The sequence below is a fragment of the Sinocyclocheilus grahami genome, unplaced genomic scaffold (genome assembly GCF_001515645.1).
Source record: "Sinocyclocheilus grahami isolate Dianchi unplaced genomic scaffold, SAMN03320097.WGS_v1.1 scaffold1439.1, whole genome shotgun sequence".
NCBI classification, from domain to species: Eukaryota; Metazoa; Chordata; class Actinopteri; order Cypriniformes; family Cyprinidae; genus Sinocyclocheilus; species Sinocyclocheilus grahami.
The window spans coordinates 168282-183829 of NW_015506618.1; the positions used below are offsets into that span (position 1 = coordinate 168282).

General features: G+C 39.5%; 2 protein-coding genes across 3 annotated transcripts; both read left to right on the forward strand.

The window, feature by feature from the left end:
• Positions 1-5125: 5125 nt before the first annotated feature.
• On the forward strand, positions 5126-12950 carry LOC107570310 (gastrula zinc finger protein XlCGF8.2DB-like). Its single transcript, XM_016256531.1, has 2 exons — positions 5126-5160; positions 12047-12950. Exon 2 carries the CDS (start codon positions 12078-12080, stop codon positions 12870-12872), a length of 795 nt encoding a protein of 264 aa, XP_016112017.1. The 5' UTR covers positions 5126-5160; positions 12047-12077; the 3' UTR covers positions 12873-12950.
• Positions 12946-15044, forward strand: LOC107570309 (uncharacterized). 2 transcript variants are annotated; one of them, XM_016256529.1, is made up of 3 exons: positions 12946-13215; positions 13538-14084; positions 14392-15044. In XM_016256529.1, the coding sequence occupies exons 2-3, from the start codon at positions 13730-13732 to the stop codon at positions 14883-14885; spliced, it is 849 nt and encodes a 282-aa protein (XP_016112015.1). In that variant the 5' UTR covers positions 12946-13215; positions 13538-13729; the 3' UTR covers positions 14886-15044. The 2 variants fall into 2 exon arrangements, with proteins under 2 accessions (XP_016112015.1, XP_016112016.1); XM_016256530.1 differs by lacking the exon at positions 12946-13215 and having other exon boundaries at positions 13516-14084.
• The last annotated feature ends 504 nt before the right edge of the window (positions 15045-15548 follow it).

Here is a 15548-nt window from a genome sequence, read left to right on the forward strand (position 1 = left end):
AAGTGAGCTCCGTGCATGAACTGTTCCGATTGACATGCTCCCTACACAGTGTGCATTGCTCCCTACTCCCGGAGCAGGGGAAATCCGTTGAAGTTTACTTCACTTCGGAATATTAATTTACAGGTTTGCGCTGCTGCGCCGCTGCCTGCAGCGTCTTCAGTGTCTTCACACACAAACGAAACTTACTAGAGAAGCGTGAAGTGGGGCATAATATACCTCTGTAAATAAATACAATTTAAATTCACATCTCACACTCTTAAATGCCCTTTGTATGGAACATATACGCTCCCTTCAAACTGGAATCATGGAGGAATATCCGGTAATGTCCACTTCGCAGGGCACTTACAGTCAAATATAACAAACGTATGAAGCAATAAGAGAAACATACAAAATGTGCAGAGCGGGGGTACACGAGGACTGGAATTGAGAACCACTGTTCTAGACGTGCCAAAAATTTTACGCTACAGCACAGCAGCTCTTCTTCTTGGTTTTCTCTGATGCACTAACTCTGCATCAGCACTTCTTCTTCGTCGTCTCGTCTGATGCACTCACTCAATCAAGCGTTCTAACCACAACCTCGCCCCTCCCCATCCCCCAACCATTCGAATCTCCGTAGGCGGGAATTATTTGTAATGATATTCCAATGAGCCGCTTTGTGATATCACAAAGCCCGGAAACCAAACGCTGTAGTCCAAACGAGCCGTTTGCTGTAGTTCTTGAAAACTAAATATCTCCCTTTGGAGAGGACTTTGAGATTTGTAACTTTCTAGATCTTTTTAATGCCCAAACATACACACTACACACTGACTACAATTAAAAAAGTTAAAAAGCATAATAGGACCCCTTTTTCTGTGTGATATAGGCTAGTTTTACTCAAATGAAACGGTAAAATGCTCATGAAGTTACTCTCACAGCAGTTTTGGAGATGTTGTTAATGTACACTGAACAAAATTATAAACGCAACACTTTTGTTTTTGCCCCCGTTTTTCATGAGCTGAACTCAAAGATCTAAGACTTTTTCTATGTACACAAAAGGCCTATTTCTCTCAAATATTGTACACAAATCTGTCTAAATCTGTGTTAGTGTATAGTATATTTGACTGCAAGGAACCACTGACAATGGTTTATGATAGCGAGTAGCTTACAGAATATAAAGCAATAAAAACAAGGATAAAATCTCCTGATTAAATGTTGAGTAATATTGCTTGAATATTAAAAAAAAAAAGAAAGAATAATAAATCAGAAAAAAATTAAGCATCTGTGGTACCCTGTGGCAAAAAGAAAAATGTGGTGGAGGGCACGAAAGATATTTCCTATTGAAATACATTAGATGGAAAGTCGTGCAGAGTGACACGAATAAAGAGGGAAATTCGTGTCCATGAACATGAATCAATAGATTAAATTTCGTGACAATATCACAAACTGCCATGAAACTGGGTTGGATGTGCATATATGGGGGATTCTATAATTGCAGGTACATTTGGTGTCCATTGTGGACATTTTTATAAAGCATGAACTATCAAAAATTAACTACCATTTCCCGTGAACTACCAAAATATAGACAGCACGTTATATGTCCCACCAGAGACAGTAGTATATTGGACCATTTTTACACCACAATAAAGAATGCATATCGCTCTGTACCCAGAGCAGCTTTGGGGCTCTCTGATTACTGTTTAGTTCATCTCATACCGACAGGCAGAAACTGAAATCAGCTAAACCTGTATTAAGGACTGTAAAAATATGGACTAATAAAGCAGAGCAGGATTTACAAGCTTGACCTCACTGATTGGAGTGTTTTTGAAGCTGCTGCCACCGATCTGGACGAGCTCACAGAGACTGTAACATCCTACATTAGTTTCTGTGAAGACTTGTGCATTCCTACCAGGACTCATTTAACCTACAACAATGACAAACCATAGTTCACTGCAAAACTCAAGACAGCTCTGTCAGGCAAAAGATGCTCGCAGGTATGGGGACAGATTCTTGTGTAAACAGGCCTAATACACATTGGAAAAGGAGATCAGAGTGGCAAAGAGGAATTATTCTGGAAAACGAAGGAACCTATTCTCTTCCAGTGACCCTTCTTTAGTGTAGAAAGGTCTGAAAGACATCACCAACTACAAGACAACATCCCCTAGCACTGGGGAGAATCAACAACTGGCAGACTATCTGAATGAGTTCTATTGAAGGTTTGAAAAAACACCATTAACACCTGCTGCAACCCCCCTCTCCCCCACACCTGCACTTCAGACCAGTGAAGTTGATGTGCATCAGGTCTTCAGAAAGAACAAGAGAAGAAAGACACCAGGCCCAGACGGTGTGACACCAGCCTGTCTGAAAACCTGCACTGACCAGCTGGCCCCCATCTTCTCACAGATCTTCAATAGATCACTGGAGCTGTGTGAAGTCCCCTCATGTTTCAAATGTTCCACCATCATCCCCATCCCATAGAAACCCCAAATTACTGGACTTAATGACTACAGACCTGTGGCTCTAACGTCTGTGGCCATGAAATCATTTGAAAGACTGGTTTTGGCTTATCTGAAGAACATCACTGGACCCCCTGCAGGTCTGTGGATGATACAGTCAACAAATTAACTCAGCTCTCAGTACCCACCACCGTCTGTCAGTGGATCATCAGGTGCCTGACAGACAGGCAGCAGCTAGTAAAGCTGGGAATATTCTCATCCAGCACCCATACGATCAGCACTGGCACTCCCCAGGGTTGCATCCTCTCCCCACTGCTCTTCTCCCTCTACACCGATGTCTGCACTTCTAAAGACCTATGTCAAGCTCCTGAAGTTTGCAGACAACACCACACTTATCGGCCTCATTCAGGACAGAGACGAGTCTGCTTACAGACAGGAGGTTAAAGAGCTGGCTGTCTGGTGCAGTCTTAACAACCTGGAGCTTAACACGCTCAAAACTGTGGAGATGATCGTGGACTTCAGGAGAAACCCCCCTGCTCTCCCTCCACTCATCATCATGGCCAGCACTGTAACAACCTGAGTGGGACAAGTCCATTGTTAAAAAGGCCCAGCAGAGGTTGTACTTCCTTCGCCAGCTGAGGAAGTTCAACCTGTCACAGGAGCTGCTGAAACAGTTTTACTCCGCCATCATTGAATCCGTCCTCTGCACTTCAATAACTGTCTGGTTCAGCTCAGCTACCAAAACTCACCATCATGGACAGCACTGTAACGACCTGAAGTGGGACAATCACATTGAGTCCATCGTTAAAAAGGCCCAGCAGAGGTTGTACTTCCTTCGCCAGCTGAGGAAGTTCAACCTGCCACAGGAGCTGCTGAAACAGTTCTACTCCGCCATCATTGAATCTGTCCTCTGCACTTCAATAACTGTCTGGTTCAGCTCAGCTACCAAATCTGACCTCAGAAGACTTCAGAGGGTAGTCCGGACTGCTGAGCGAATCATTGGTACAACCCTCCCTTCTCTCCAAGAACTGTACTCGTCCAGAGTGAGCAAAAGGGCTGGCAGAATCACTCTGGACCCCTCACATCCAGCACACTCCCTCTTTGAACTGTTGCCATCTGGTCAACGCTACAGAGCACTGAGAACCAGAACGACCAGACACAGGAACGGTTTCTCCCCTCAGGCAATCCATCTCATGAACACCTGACAATAAACGTAGAACACACAACACTATTATACATTATTTATTTAACACACATACTTATTTACATTTCAAATTTGCACATATCATACCTGTACATACATAATTGTCTATATTGTATATTGTGGTTTTGCTATTTTGCACATTGTCTATTTTGTATATTTGTATATTATTCTTTTTATTATCTGTGTCTTGTCTTGTCACTGCCATTCTGTTGCACTGTGGAGCTTCTGTCACTAAAACAAATTCCTCGTATGTGTAAACATGCCTGCCAATAAAGCTCATTCTGATTCATTTTTTTTTTCTTTTTAAATAATTTTATTTTTAATTATTTATATGATAAATTTGTTACTCATTGTCATGGATCACAAGATGTTACAGGCCATAACAATATAATTTTCGTTTATTTTCATTATTTTTTTGAAAATGATTATTTCATGTTGTCCGAATTAGTCAGTGTCAATTCTATTACTGTCAAACTCTGTTACAAAGGTAGAGTGTCATATGTAACAGAATTGATAGTCGTGTGTGTGTGTGTGTTTGAAAGTCAACACTTGTCACTCTGACTTGTCACTCTGACAGTAATAGAATTGGCACCGACTAATTCGGACAACAAGAAATCCTTTTCAAAATTGAACTTTGAATATCTCTGACATGTTTTATTATTATTTGTAGGCTATGTGTTTTTTCTATGTAAATACATAGGATCCAACAGGGATTTTGGGGGCAGATGAGAAAATGTGGGAATGTAGTAAGGCTCTCTTTAATTTTCTTAAAGATACAGGGTTAGAGCACAGTATATGGGAAATGGACATTTGTTTTTTTGGGGTGGGCTTTAAAAAAAAAAAAAATGTATGATTATAACTATGCTAAGTACATGAAGCCCTGAAGTTGCACACCTCGGTACAGTAAGTGGCGGTATGCACCTGAACAAGTTGGTAATAAAACCAGAGCAAGAGAGAGAGAGAGAGAGAGGATTTAGCTTTACAGAGAGAAACTCTAGAGATACAAGTTCCATTAAGTAAATCAGAGATTAAGGTTTTAATATGGAGGAAAGTTTAAAGTTGAATAAACAAAGTAAGTCATAATATAAAGTGTATAGGTAAGTCAAGGAAAGAAGAGGTTATCTTTAACAGAATATTGCTAGGGCACTCTTAAAATAACAGGGAAACATGTGAACAATGTCATGTTGGAGAAACAATACCGCATGTATTTCTTGAATGTAGCAAGTATGAACAAGAAAGAAGAAAAATGATAGTAGAAATAAGGAAAAATGGAATTCAGGATCTTAATTTTAAGGTTTTAATCAAATGGGCAAGTGAAATAAATAGTCATGTATTCTTTGATTTTATAAGAGATACAGGGTTGGTAGATAGAATTTAAAACTCTGTTTCACACTCCAGAAGGTGGCGGTAATGCACCTATTTGAGTTGGTGCCAGCCGCCGTTAAAAACCCAAGAAGAAGGACTTTTATTTTGATCTGGCGATGTGACGCCTTATTGCTGCGTCTGTGTTTCAGCTGAAGAAAGGTTTGTGGTCTTAATCGTTTAAAGTGTTTAACTTGATACAACGCGTTCAGTATACGTTGTTGTTGTTTTCACGAGTGTTGTTAAGTTAACTAATCATTATTAAATGCAACATTGTAATACTTCATCTAACATTAATGAAGGTTATTTCGTGTTAACTTCTGCTCAAAACGAGAACAACAGACGTGTAATGAACTTTTATTAAGATCCTTTTTTTTTTGTAAAGTGTATTGTTAAATGCAACTTAGTAATTGTAGTATTAATTGAAACTAAGCAGTGAGCCTGTGTCATTTGTATTCTTTGATTTATTATTTGTTGTTACAATTTGAGTGTTTTTGGCTAATCAGACCATTTAAAGCGACAGTTCACCCAAAAATGAAAATTCTGTCATCATTTACTCATCCTCAAGTAGTTCCAAACCCGTATGAATGTCTTTGTTCTGCCGAACACAAAGGAAGATATTCTGAAGAATGTTGGAAACCGAGCAGTTCTGGGGCACCGTTGACTTCCATAGTATTTTTAATAGTAAATAGTAAAAACTATTTGAAATTATTACAAATCGTGTCTTGTTTCACCGTCTAGATATTACAGCCTGTGTATATATTTATATAAAAGGCTATGCAGATATCTAGTGGCTATACAGTTTAGTGTTCGTTTTATTTTTAATATTTTTAATTTTATTTCTTTAACCTGTACAAGGAAAAAACAAATATAGTTTATACAAAAACAAATTACACCATATACATATTAGTCTATTTTAAAATAAGCCAACATTTTGAAGTGTATGTGAAATGCTGTGATCTTTCTTTATTTCATTGACTGAATGTTGGGTGGGGATCCAGCACATTTTCCGCTAGAAAACTTACACGCACAACTGCAGTCATGCACACCATGGAAGTTTAAATCACTAACAGTAAATTTTAGCTAACATGATTTCCATGCTAGTCGTACCTGCAAATGTTCAAGTTGGTTGACGAAAGTGAAACTAACCTCGAGTTATGATGATGAAATTGTGGAGAAAACGGGTAGCACGAATTCGGTTATATGGAAGTGGTTTGGCGAGTTTGTGAAAACCAAGACTGGCAACACAACCAACCTATTCCATCACCTAAAGAAGTATCACCCAAACGACCACACCGAGAGCATGAAAATGCGGGTCGATGCTACTCCGTCAACAAGCAGGGCTAGCAGCGGGGCTGTACCGAAGCAAAAATCGATTGTGTCATCCTTCGTGGCTATTACCCCCTATGAAAAGAGTTCCAAAAGAAGCAAGGACATAACCAGGGCCGTTTCTTACTTTCTAGCGAAAGAAATTATGCCCCTAAGCACAGTGGAACAAGACGGGTTTAGGAAATTAGTTAAAGTACTTGACTGCCGGTACGAACTCCCTGGCAGAAAATACTTTTCCAAAACCGCACTGCCTCAGCTATATGAAGAGTGGCGCGAAAAGCAGGAAAATAATCTAAGGAATGTGAGATTTTTTTGTCACTACCTCCGACCTATGGTCGAGCCGGACATCCGAGCCTCACCATTCATTACATTGACGAGGAGTGAGGTCTGCAATCAAGATGCTTGCAAACTGCATATTTTCCGGACGACCATACTGCGGAAATACTTTCTGCGGGTCTGGAGGATGCACTCGCATCTTGGGGCCTTAGCGAGGACCGCCAGGTGTGCATTACAATGGACAACGGCACAAACATCGTCAAGGCTGTCTCACTTAAAAACTGGACCTGTCTGCAGTGTTTTGGTCACCGGCACTGACATCTAGCCATTGGTAAGTTGAGCATCTAAAAAAGGGTAAAGTTTTCAGTGCTAAAAACAGCATATGAGGATTTATAAAATATCCTAATTGATTTCACAGCATTTAAGGCTATCACGTTTGACTGCATAATCTAGAAAATGCTGTCGTATTCACACTGTCCTAACAAACACCAACTTGCGTGTGGTTGTGTGCGGTAAAGGCAGAGATAAATAAATGATCATCTAGCCCTGCTTGACGCTATTTGATAAATGCATATATATTAAGCATGTTAAATGCCGTTAATGTTTTAAAATGTAAGTAATGCATCTATTCCACAATAATAACGTGATCATTTATCATAATTCGTTCAATTTTGATTGTTACATTTCTGTTGGCATTGAAGTTGTCATGGCATGCTTAAGCCATTATGTCATTTAACTCAGATTTGTGGGATAAAAAGACCGCCCTAGTGTGTGTGGTCTAAATGTAGTTTCTCGTTGATTGAAAATCTCATAACATTGTAATTTATCATCACAAAATACTTTTTATCATCATAAACAAGTCATTTTTATAATCATCTTTGCCTTTTAAAGATTCTAAGCATGTGCCTATATTGTTTTCTTCATCATCAGAGGGGAGTATGAGAGACCAGAGAATCCAAAGAGCCATGGGTGTGTGCCACAGAACAGCAGGCTATTGAAGCTGAACTAAACAGCTACCTGCAAGCTCCTGATGCAGACAGCGAGACCAACCCCCTGGCATGGTGGAAGATTAATTCAGCAACATACCCCAGAGTGAGCCTCCTGGCAAAACGTTACCTGTGTATTCCTGCCACCAGCTCACCCTCAGAGCGTGCTTTTAGCACAGGTGGTAATATAGTGTCCTGCAACAGGGCAGCTTTAAAGCCAGACACAGTGGAGAGACTAGTCTTTCTGGCAAAAAACCTGTAAAAGTTTTACAAATTGTATGCACTTGCCAGAAGTTGTATATTTTTATGTTTACGTTTTGCACATTTAAAATACCTCTTAAAGCCAGACACCGTTGACAGTTAGTCTTTCTGGGGGGGGAAAAAAACTGTAATTGTGTTACAAATTATGTTTACAATAGTATTATGTATACATTTTGGACATTTACTCTCATTTACCATCTTTTGTCAACTTTTATTTTTAAATTTATTTTAGTAAGTTGTTTTAATTTTTAAGGCCAAATGTGTAAATTTTTTTTTTTTTTTTTTTATAAACTATACTTTTAAAGTGTAATTTTAATGAACCCTCTAATTTTTGTGGCTTCAATCATTGTTGGGATACTCTTTTAAAGCTGGAAGCATTAACAACTTATATCGAAATATATATCGTTATCGTTCAATATGGAAAAAATTTATCGAGATAAAATTTTTGCCATATCGCCCAGCCCTAGCTTACGCTGTACAACTATGTTATTTCCTTTATCCTCTTTGAAAACAAAATAACTGAAATTTCCAGACATGATAACATTTTTCCCAGCAGGAAGCATCATCATTAATTTTCTGTAGCAGCATCTAATCATCCCGTGTTTGAGGAGAATAATTGTAGATGGGTGTTATTAGCGCACGCACCAGCAGGTGGCTCACGTGAGTCAACATGAGTGTCAACGGAACCATGCAGCGCTAAATATAGTGTTATTATTTCAAAATGCTCATATATTTTATTTTAAATGAAACCACTGTAATCCTGATAGTATTCCCACGTTTTACAAAATGTAATCTGAATACTTTGTTTATTTGATGTAACCGTAACGAATTACAGTTACTACATTTTTGTATCCTGATTACGCAACGCCATTACATGTATTCCGTTACTCCCCAACCCTGGCAATAAACATTGTGCTTTGGTACTTTTAATATGAAACAAAGTGTCAGATTTCAAATTCTATCCATTGTATTGCAGCATTCAAACTATAAATGCCGTTTTGGTGCTGTTTAAGGTGGAGTGACAGATCGCTGTAGCGCCTCAGTTCAACTGACGTGGCAGCATGTAGTGCACATGAACTGATCATCTCCTCCACTTTAAAGGGGTCATCGAATGCCCATTTTCCACAAATTCTTAATGAAAAGGCTATAACATACTTTGGTTAAAATTTCTCAATGGTAATGTAAAAAAACACCCTTTTTACCTTGTCAAAATCAGCTCTGCAGAAATTAACCCGTTTTTTGCATGTTGCTTTAAATGCTAATGAGCTCTGCTGACCCCGCCCCTCTCTTCTGTGGGGTGACAAACCGTGCTCTGAGAGACTGTTTACTTTTGCCGCGAAACTTGCCTACTAGCACGTTATTAGGAATAGCGATTGCATAGATTCATAAAAAAAACCTTATACTGACTTCTGCTGTAAGTGAAGCTGGATCACAAATGATTCGCGCGAACATAAACGCATTTAGGTAGATCGGGGCGCATTCCCTTCACAAATAAAAGTATGCCACAGCCACCATTTAAATGTTTTTTTTTTTTTTTAATTATTAAAAAATATTATAATGTAAATGTAACTTTTTTTTGTTATAACTTAATTTAGTGTAATTTATGCAGTTATATAGCAGTTGTAGAACCATTGTTACACCCAAACTCTATTGATTTTTTTTCTACAGTTTTCTGCATCAAATCAATCAATTTCTGTCACGATATCACTTCTATTACAAAACAATCACCAAATACGGAACCTTGACTGTCAGGCATTTCCAACAATATGTGTTTTGTCAAGATTATAAAAAAGAAAAGAAAATCTGCAAAGACTACGGGCAGTCATTGACTGCAAAGGATTTTCATCCAAGTATTAAATTGTGCTTATATTTACAATTATGGCACTTTGTCCAAATACTATTGAGCCCCTGAAAATGGAGGTACTTTGCTTAAAATGGCTGTAACTACTAAATGGTAAATGTTATATTTTTGTGGAACCTCTTAAAATAAAGCTAAAAGTCTGGACTTCAATCACATCTTGATTGTTTCATTTCAAATCCATTGTAGTGGTGTATAAAGGCAAAAGCCCAAAAACTCAGTCAGTGTCCAATTACTTCCGGACCTGACTGTGTGTATATTAGGGCTGCCCTCGACTAAGGATTTTTCTAGTCGACTAGTAGTCGTTCATTAAAAGCATTAGTCGACTAATCGCACGTTTAATAATAATCCATTTAAATCATTATAATGAGCCTTTAATTGCCTACATAGCCTAATGAACGCATAAAGCTTGCCACAGCGCACCAATGGAAGTAATGATTCTGAATGTTTCGGTGAAAAACCGTAAGGAGAATGCATTAAAATTTTAATAATTTGATAAACTAGTGCTTTCTTTGTTTTCAGCTTCAGAGATGAAGTCAGAGACACCGACTCGTCATCTCCACAGTATGCACCTGTATGCATGTTTCATACGGATTACATAATCTGAGAATTTGTTTTCCATTTGAATTGTTTCATTTGAAAGTAAACATTTCACTCTCTATAGATATATTTTTTATGTCTGTAAGGCAAAGATATACACGGAGTTTTGCACTCACAGACCGAGACGGTCCTGCAGTGAGCTACTGTTCAGCTTCCACTCTCCGCACAGACACTTGTACAAGTGCACATTTCTCTAGGTTAACATCAGATTGAGCGGCCATGTAGCTGTTGCTAATACTTACATATTTCAGATGTACTGTATCACCAAAGACTAGCCGTTAACGATCTGTTAGTCACGGACTGCCTGTGGATTTTTTCTGCGACTAATAAAATTTTGGTCGACCAAGCTTCTTCTGGTCGACTAATTAGTTGTCGACTATTAGGGGGCAGCCCTAGTGTATATATACAGTATATAGTAACAGTTTATTCTCTGTGACAGGAAAACATGTATAAAAGGCAGAGGACCTATTACTGAGCCTGGTGGCACTCCATGCTTGTGTTTGATGAGATGTCTCCACATTTACACAATGGAAAGTGGAAGCAGTCAGATATATGAAACATAAACCATGCTTATACTTGTCCACAAATGCCAAAATATTCTCAAGCTAGAATGTCATGAACTATATTGTCAGAAGATCTAATAGGACCCAAGGAAATGTATAAAGTCATGATTATATGACAAAAACTGGTCATTTGTAACTTTAATAAACACCGTTTCTGTACAATGATGGGGCATAAATCCTGACTTAAATTGTTCACAAATACAATATCTCTGAACATAGCTGAGAGGACAATATTGTCTATAATATTTTACACTTAAATGGTAAATTAGAGATCTGTATGTAATTAACCAGTTCTCCCGAGTCAAGCATTTTCATTAATACTTACATATTTCAGATGTACTGTATCACCAAAGACTAGCCGTTAACGATCTGTTAGTCACGGACTGCCTGTGGATTTTTTTCTGCGACTAATAAAATTTTGGTCGACTAATTAGTTGTCGACTATTAGGGGGCAGCCCTAGTGTATATATACAGTATATAGTAACAGTTTATTCTCTGTGACAGGAAAACATGTATAAAAGGCAGAGGACCTATTACTGAGCCTGGTGGCACTCCATGCTTGTGTTTGATGAGATGTCTCCACATTTACACAATGGAAAGTGGAAGCAGTCAGATATATGAAACATAAACCATGCTTATACTTGTCCACAAATGCCAAAATATTCTCAAGCTAGAATGTCATGAACTATATTGTCAGAAGATCTAATAGGACCCAAGGAAATGTATAAAGTCATGATTATATGACAAAAACTGGTCATTTGTAACTTTAATAAACACCGTTTCTGTACAATGATGGGGCATAAATCCTGACTTAAATTGTTCACAAATACAATATCTCTGAACATAGCTGAGAGGACAATATTGTCTATAATATTTTACACTTAAATGGTAAATTAGAGATCTGTATGTAATTAACCAGTTCTCCCGAGTCAAGCATTTTCATAAGGGGTTTGAGAACTGCCAGCTTGAAAAATATTTGGGACATTTCCTAAAGGAAGCAAAAAGTTAACCGTATTGAGAAGAAGATTACAGGCAACACCTATTTATGTAGCTTAGTGGATATCTAGCATACATGTTGTTGGTTTTTATGTTATGCATGTCTAAACATATTGATGTTTGTTGCTCTGTGCCATTCAGATGGCACATTAACTTGTATTGATCTCGCTTTGCTTTAGATCTGAAGAGACGAGTCGACAACTGAATGAAATGGAAGATGAAGAGAATAAGAAGCATCACAATTTCACTGGAGAAAATTTGTTTAATTGCTCAAAGACTAAAAAGACTTATTCACGAAAAAGAGCTCAAAAGACAGGAGCTGGAAGTCATTTCACCTGCCAACAATGTGGAAAGAGTTTCACTACAAAAGGAAACCTTGGCGCCCATATGAGAATTCACACTGGAGAAAAGCCTTACACCTGCCAACAATGTGGAAAGAGTTTCACTACAAAAGGAAACCTTGACATCCATATGAGAATTCACACGGGAGAAAAGCCTTGCATCTGCCAACAATGTGGAAAGAGTTTCACTACAAAAGGAAACCTTGACACCCATATGCGAATTCACACTGGAGAAAAGCCTTACACCTGCCAACAATGTGGAAAGAATTTCACTAAAAAAGGAAACCTTGACGCCCATATGAGAATTCACACGGGAGAAAAGCCTTGCATCTGCCAACAATGTGGAAAGAGTTTCACTACAAAAGGAAACCTTGACATCCATATGAGAATTCACACGGGAGAAAAGCCTTGCATCTGCCAACAATGTGGAAAGAGTTTCACTACAAAAGGAAACCTTGATGCCCATATGAGAATTCACACGGGAGAAAAGCCTTACACCTGCCAACAATGTGGAAAGAATTTCACTAAAAAAGGAAACCTTGATGCCCATATGAGAATTCACACTGGAGAGAAGCCTTTCACCTGCAAACAGTGTGGAAAGAGTTTCACTAAAAAAGGAAACCTTGACCCCCATATGAGAATTCACACTGGTAAGAAGCCTTAACACATTGGTCTCACACTCAATTCCTGGAGGGCCACAGTGCTGCACAGTTTAGCTCCAACCCTAATCAAACACACCTGATCCAGCTAATTAAGCTCTTCAGGATTACTAGAAACTTCCAAGCAGGTGTGAGTTGGAGGGTGCTCACACATCACACATTTAGTTCGGTTGAATCGCACTAGAGTTCGTTATCCCCTTTGGTGCGGTTCGTTTGGTCAGGTGTGAATGCAGCAATCGCACTCGGGTGCGCACCAAAAGCGGACCAAACAAGCGTACCGAGACCTTGAAGAGGTGGTCTCGGTACGCTTTCAAATGAACTCTGGAGTGGTTCGTTTGTGGTGAGAACGTGATCCGACCTCGAACAGACCCAACTGCAAAAAGTACTGATCATTTTTGGACTAAACCAGCTGCCGTAGTCAGCTGCGCTGTGCATTATGGGACGAGGAAGTGTTTTTTGACAGTTTGCACATTAAAATTACATAAGTAACAAAGAAATTGTGTTTTTCAATAAACAGTGGGAGATTCAAGCAACATATATCCTCTGATGCAGATGTCACAAACACCGTTGCTGATGCAGGAGTGTCTGATGATCCAAGTACAGAGAGCAGTGTCAATGAAGAAGGCATGCTTTCAAATGAACTCTGGAGTGGTTCGTTTGTGGTGAGAAGGTGATCCGACCTCGAACAGACCCAACTGCAAAAAGTACTGATCATTTTTGGACTAAACCAGCTGCCGTAGTCAGCTGCGCTGTGCATTATGGGACGAGGAAGTGTTTTTTGACAGTTTGCACTTTAGCATGGCAGCTTGCGGACAAACTTGAAGTTGTGAGGAGGTGCGGAGCCTCATAGAAATTTGGTCTGATGACCATATTAGGTCCCAACTTTCGAAAACTCACAAGAACAGCGCGATCTCATTGTTTAGCAAACAGCTCAGGGACAGGGGGTTTGATAGATTTGTGGAACAGTGCCGGGTTAAGGCAAAGAAGCTCCGCCAGCAGTACATCCAAGTGCGGGATGCACTTAATAAAACGGGCAGCTCGGGTAAGGAGAAAGACAAGTTCCCCTGGTATGATGACCTTGATATTATACTTGGGACAAAACCGGACGTTGATCCGGTGGATGTTGTTGAGTCCCATGAAAGTTCAACATCGTCTGCTTCCAATGATGCTAGCTAGCACAGTTGACCAAGCTACCGCATCTGACACCGATGTTGACGGTGAGTTTATTTCGTTTTTGCACTTACCAATACCAAGCACTTATTTCAGAAGTTATGGTGTAACTTTAGGCATAGATTATACTTTGCTATGCCAAATATGACAGCAAGTTTAGGTTACTTAACATTAACCAGAAGCAGTTATATTTATTTTTGTGATATTCTGTTTCACACACACACACTGCATTGTTTACATTGCAATATGCATTGAAATATATTTTTATCTGCATTAAAATTACATAAGTAACAAAGAAATTGTGTTTTTCAATAAACAGTGGAAGATTCAAGCAACATATATCCTCTGATGCAGATGTCACAAACACCGTTGCTGATGCAGGAGTGTCTGATGATCCAAGTACAGAGAGCAGTGTCAATGAAGAAGGCATCATAGGAGGGAGACTGCCCATTCCTGGAGCCAAAGCTCGAAAAAGAAAGATAAAGTCTTGCAAAGCTGATGTTGACATCCAGGCATATATGATGGACAACAGAATGATGCTGACAGAATTGCATAGAGCTGAACAGAGCCAGGTGGCTCAAGAGGCTGCCTGTTTTGAGAGAATATTGAAGGAACAACGGGAGGCTGAGGAGAGAAGATTCCAGGTGATGCAGGCACAGCAACGGGCCACTAACCAGATGTTTCTGCAACTAATGGGCACTCTAGCAAGTGCGCTGAATCCTGGTCAGCCTCCCCCCTCATTCCTGTTCCAGCCTGGACAACGACACCCCCACCAACATCAATCCCTAGTGCTTGGTCCTTGTCCCACCTGTTTCAGCCAACCCAGCCTACTGCCCTGCTGCCAATGAATCCTCCACATCACCACCGGCAATCAGAATCTCCATCCACCCAAGATGAACATCCTAGCACTTCATCCATTATACATGACATTAATAGTACACACTACTACAACATGTACTTCAGCAGGAATGACTACTTTGTGTGTGTGTGTGTTTATATTTCCCAGAAATATGCTACCTCATTTTCATTTTTTTTTTCAAACTTCTGGGATACAGGTAGTGTTGTCAAAAGACCCGGTACTTCGGTACCAAGTCGGTACTAAAACAATTAAAAAGTTAAGGTACCACGTTTTCTTAAGTACCGGTGGTACAGAGTACCCGGTAAACCCGGTTCTTGATGCGCTATCCAAAAGATGCGCAGATGCGCTCTCTTCATTAAAGCACTGAGACATGGTGACCGGTGGTTCTGCTGATGAGGTGGCTCTGAATCCACTTGTTGACAGGAAAGGAGGAAAAAGCCATGTATGGAAATGTTTTGGATTTTTGGCTGATGAAAAAAAGTTAAGGTACCACGTTTTCTTAAGTACCGGTGGTACAGAGTACCCGGTAAACCCGGTTCTTGATGCGCTATCCAAAAGATGCGCAGATGCGCTCTCTTCATTAAAGCACTGAGACATGGTGACCGGTGGTTCTGCTGATGAGGTGGCTCTGAATCGACTTGTTGACAGGAAA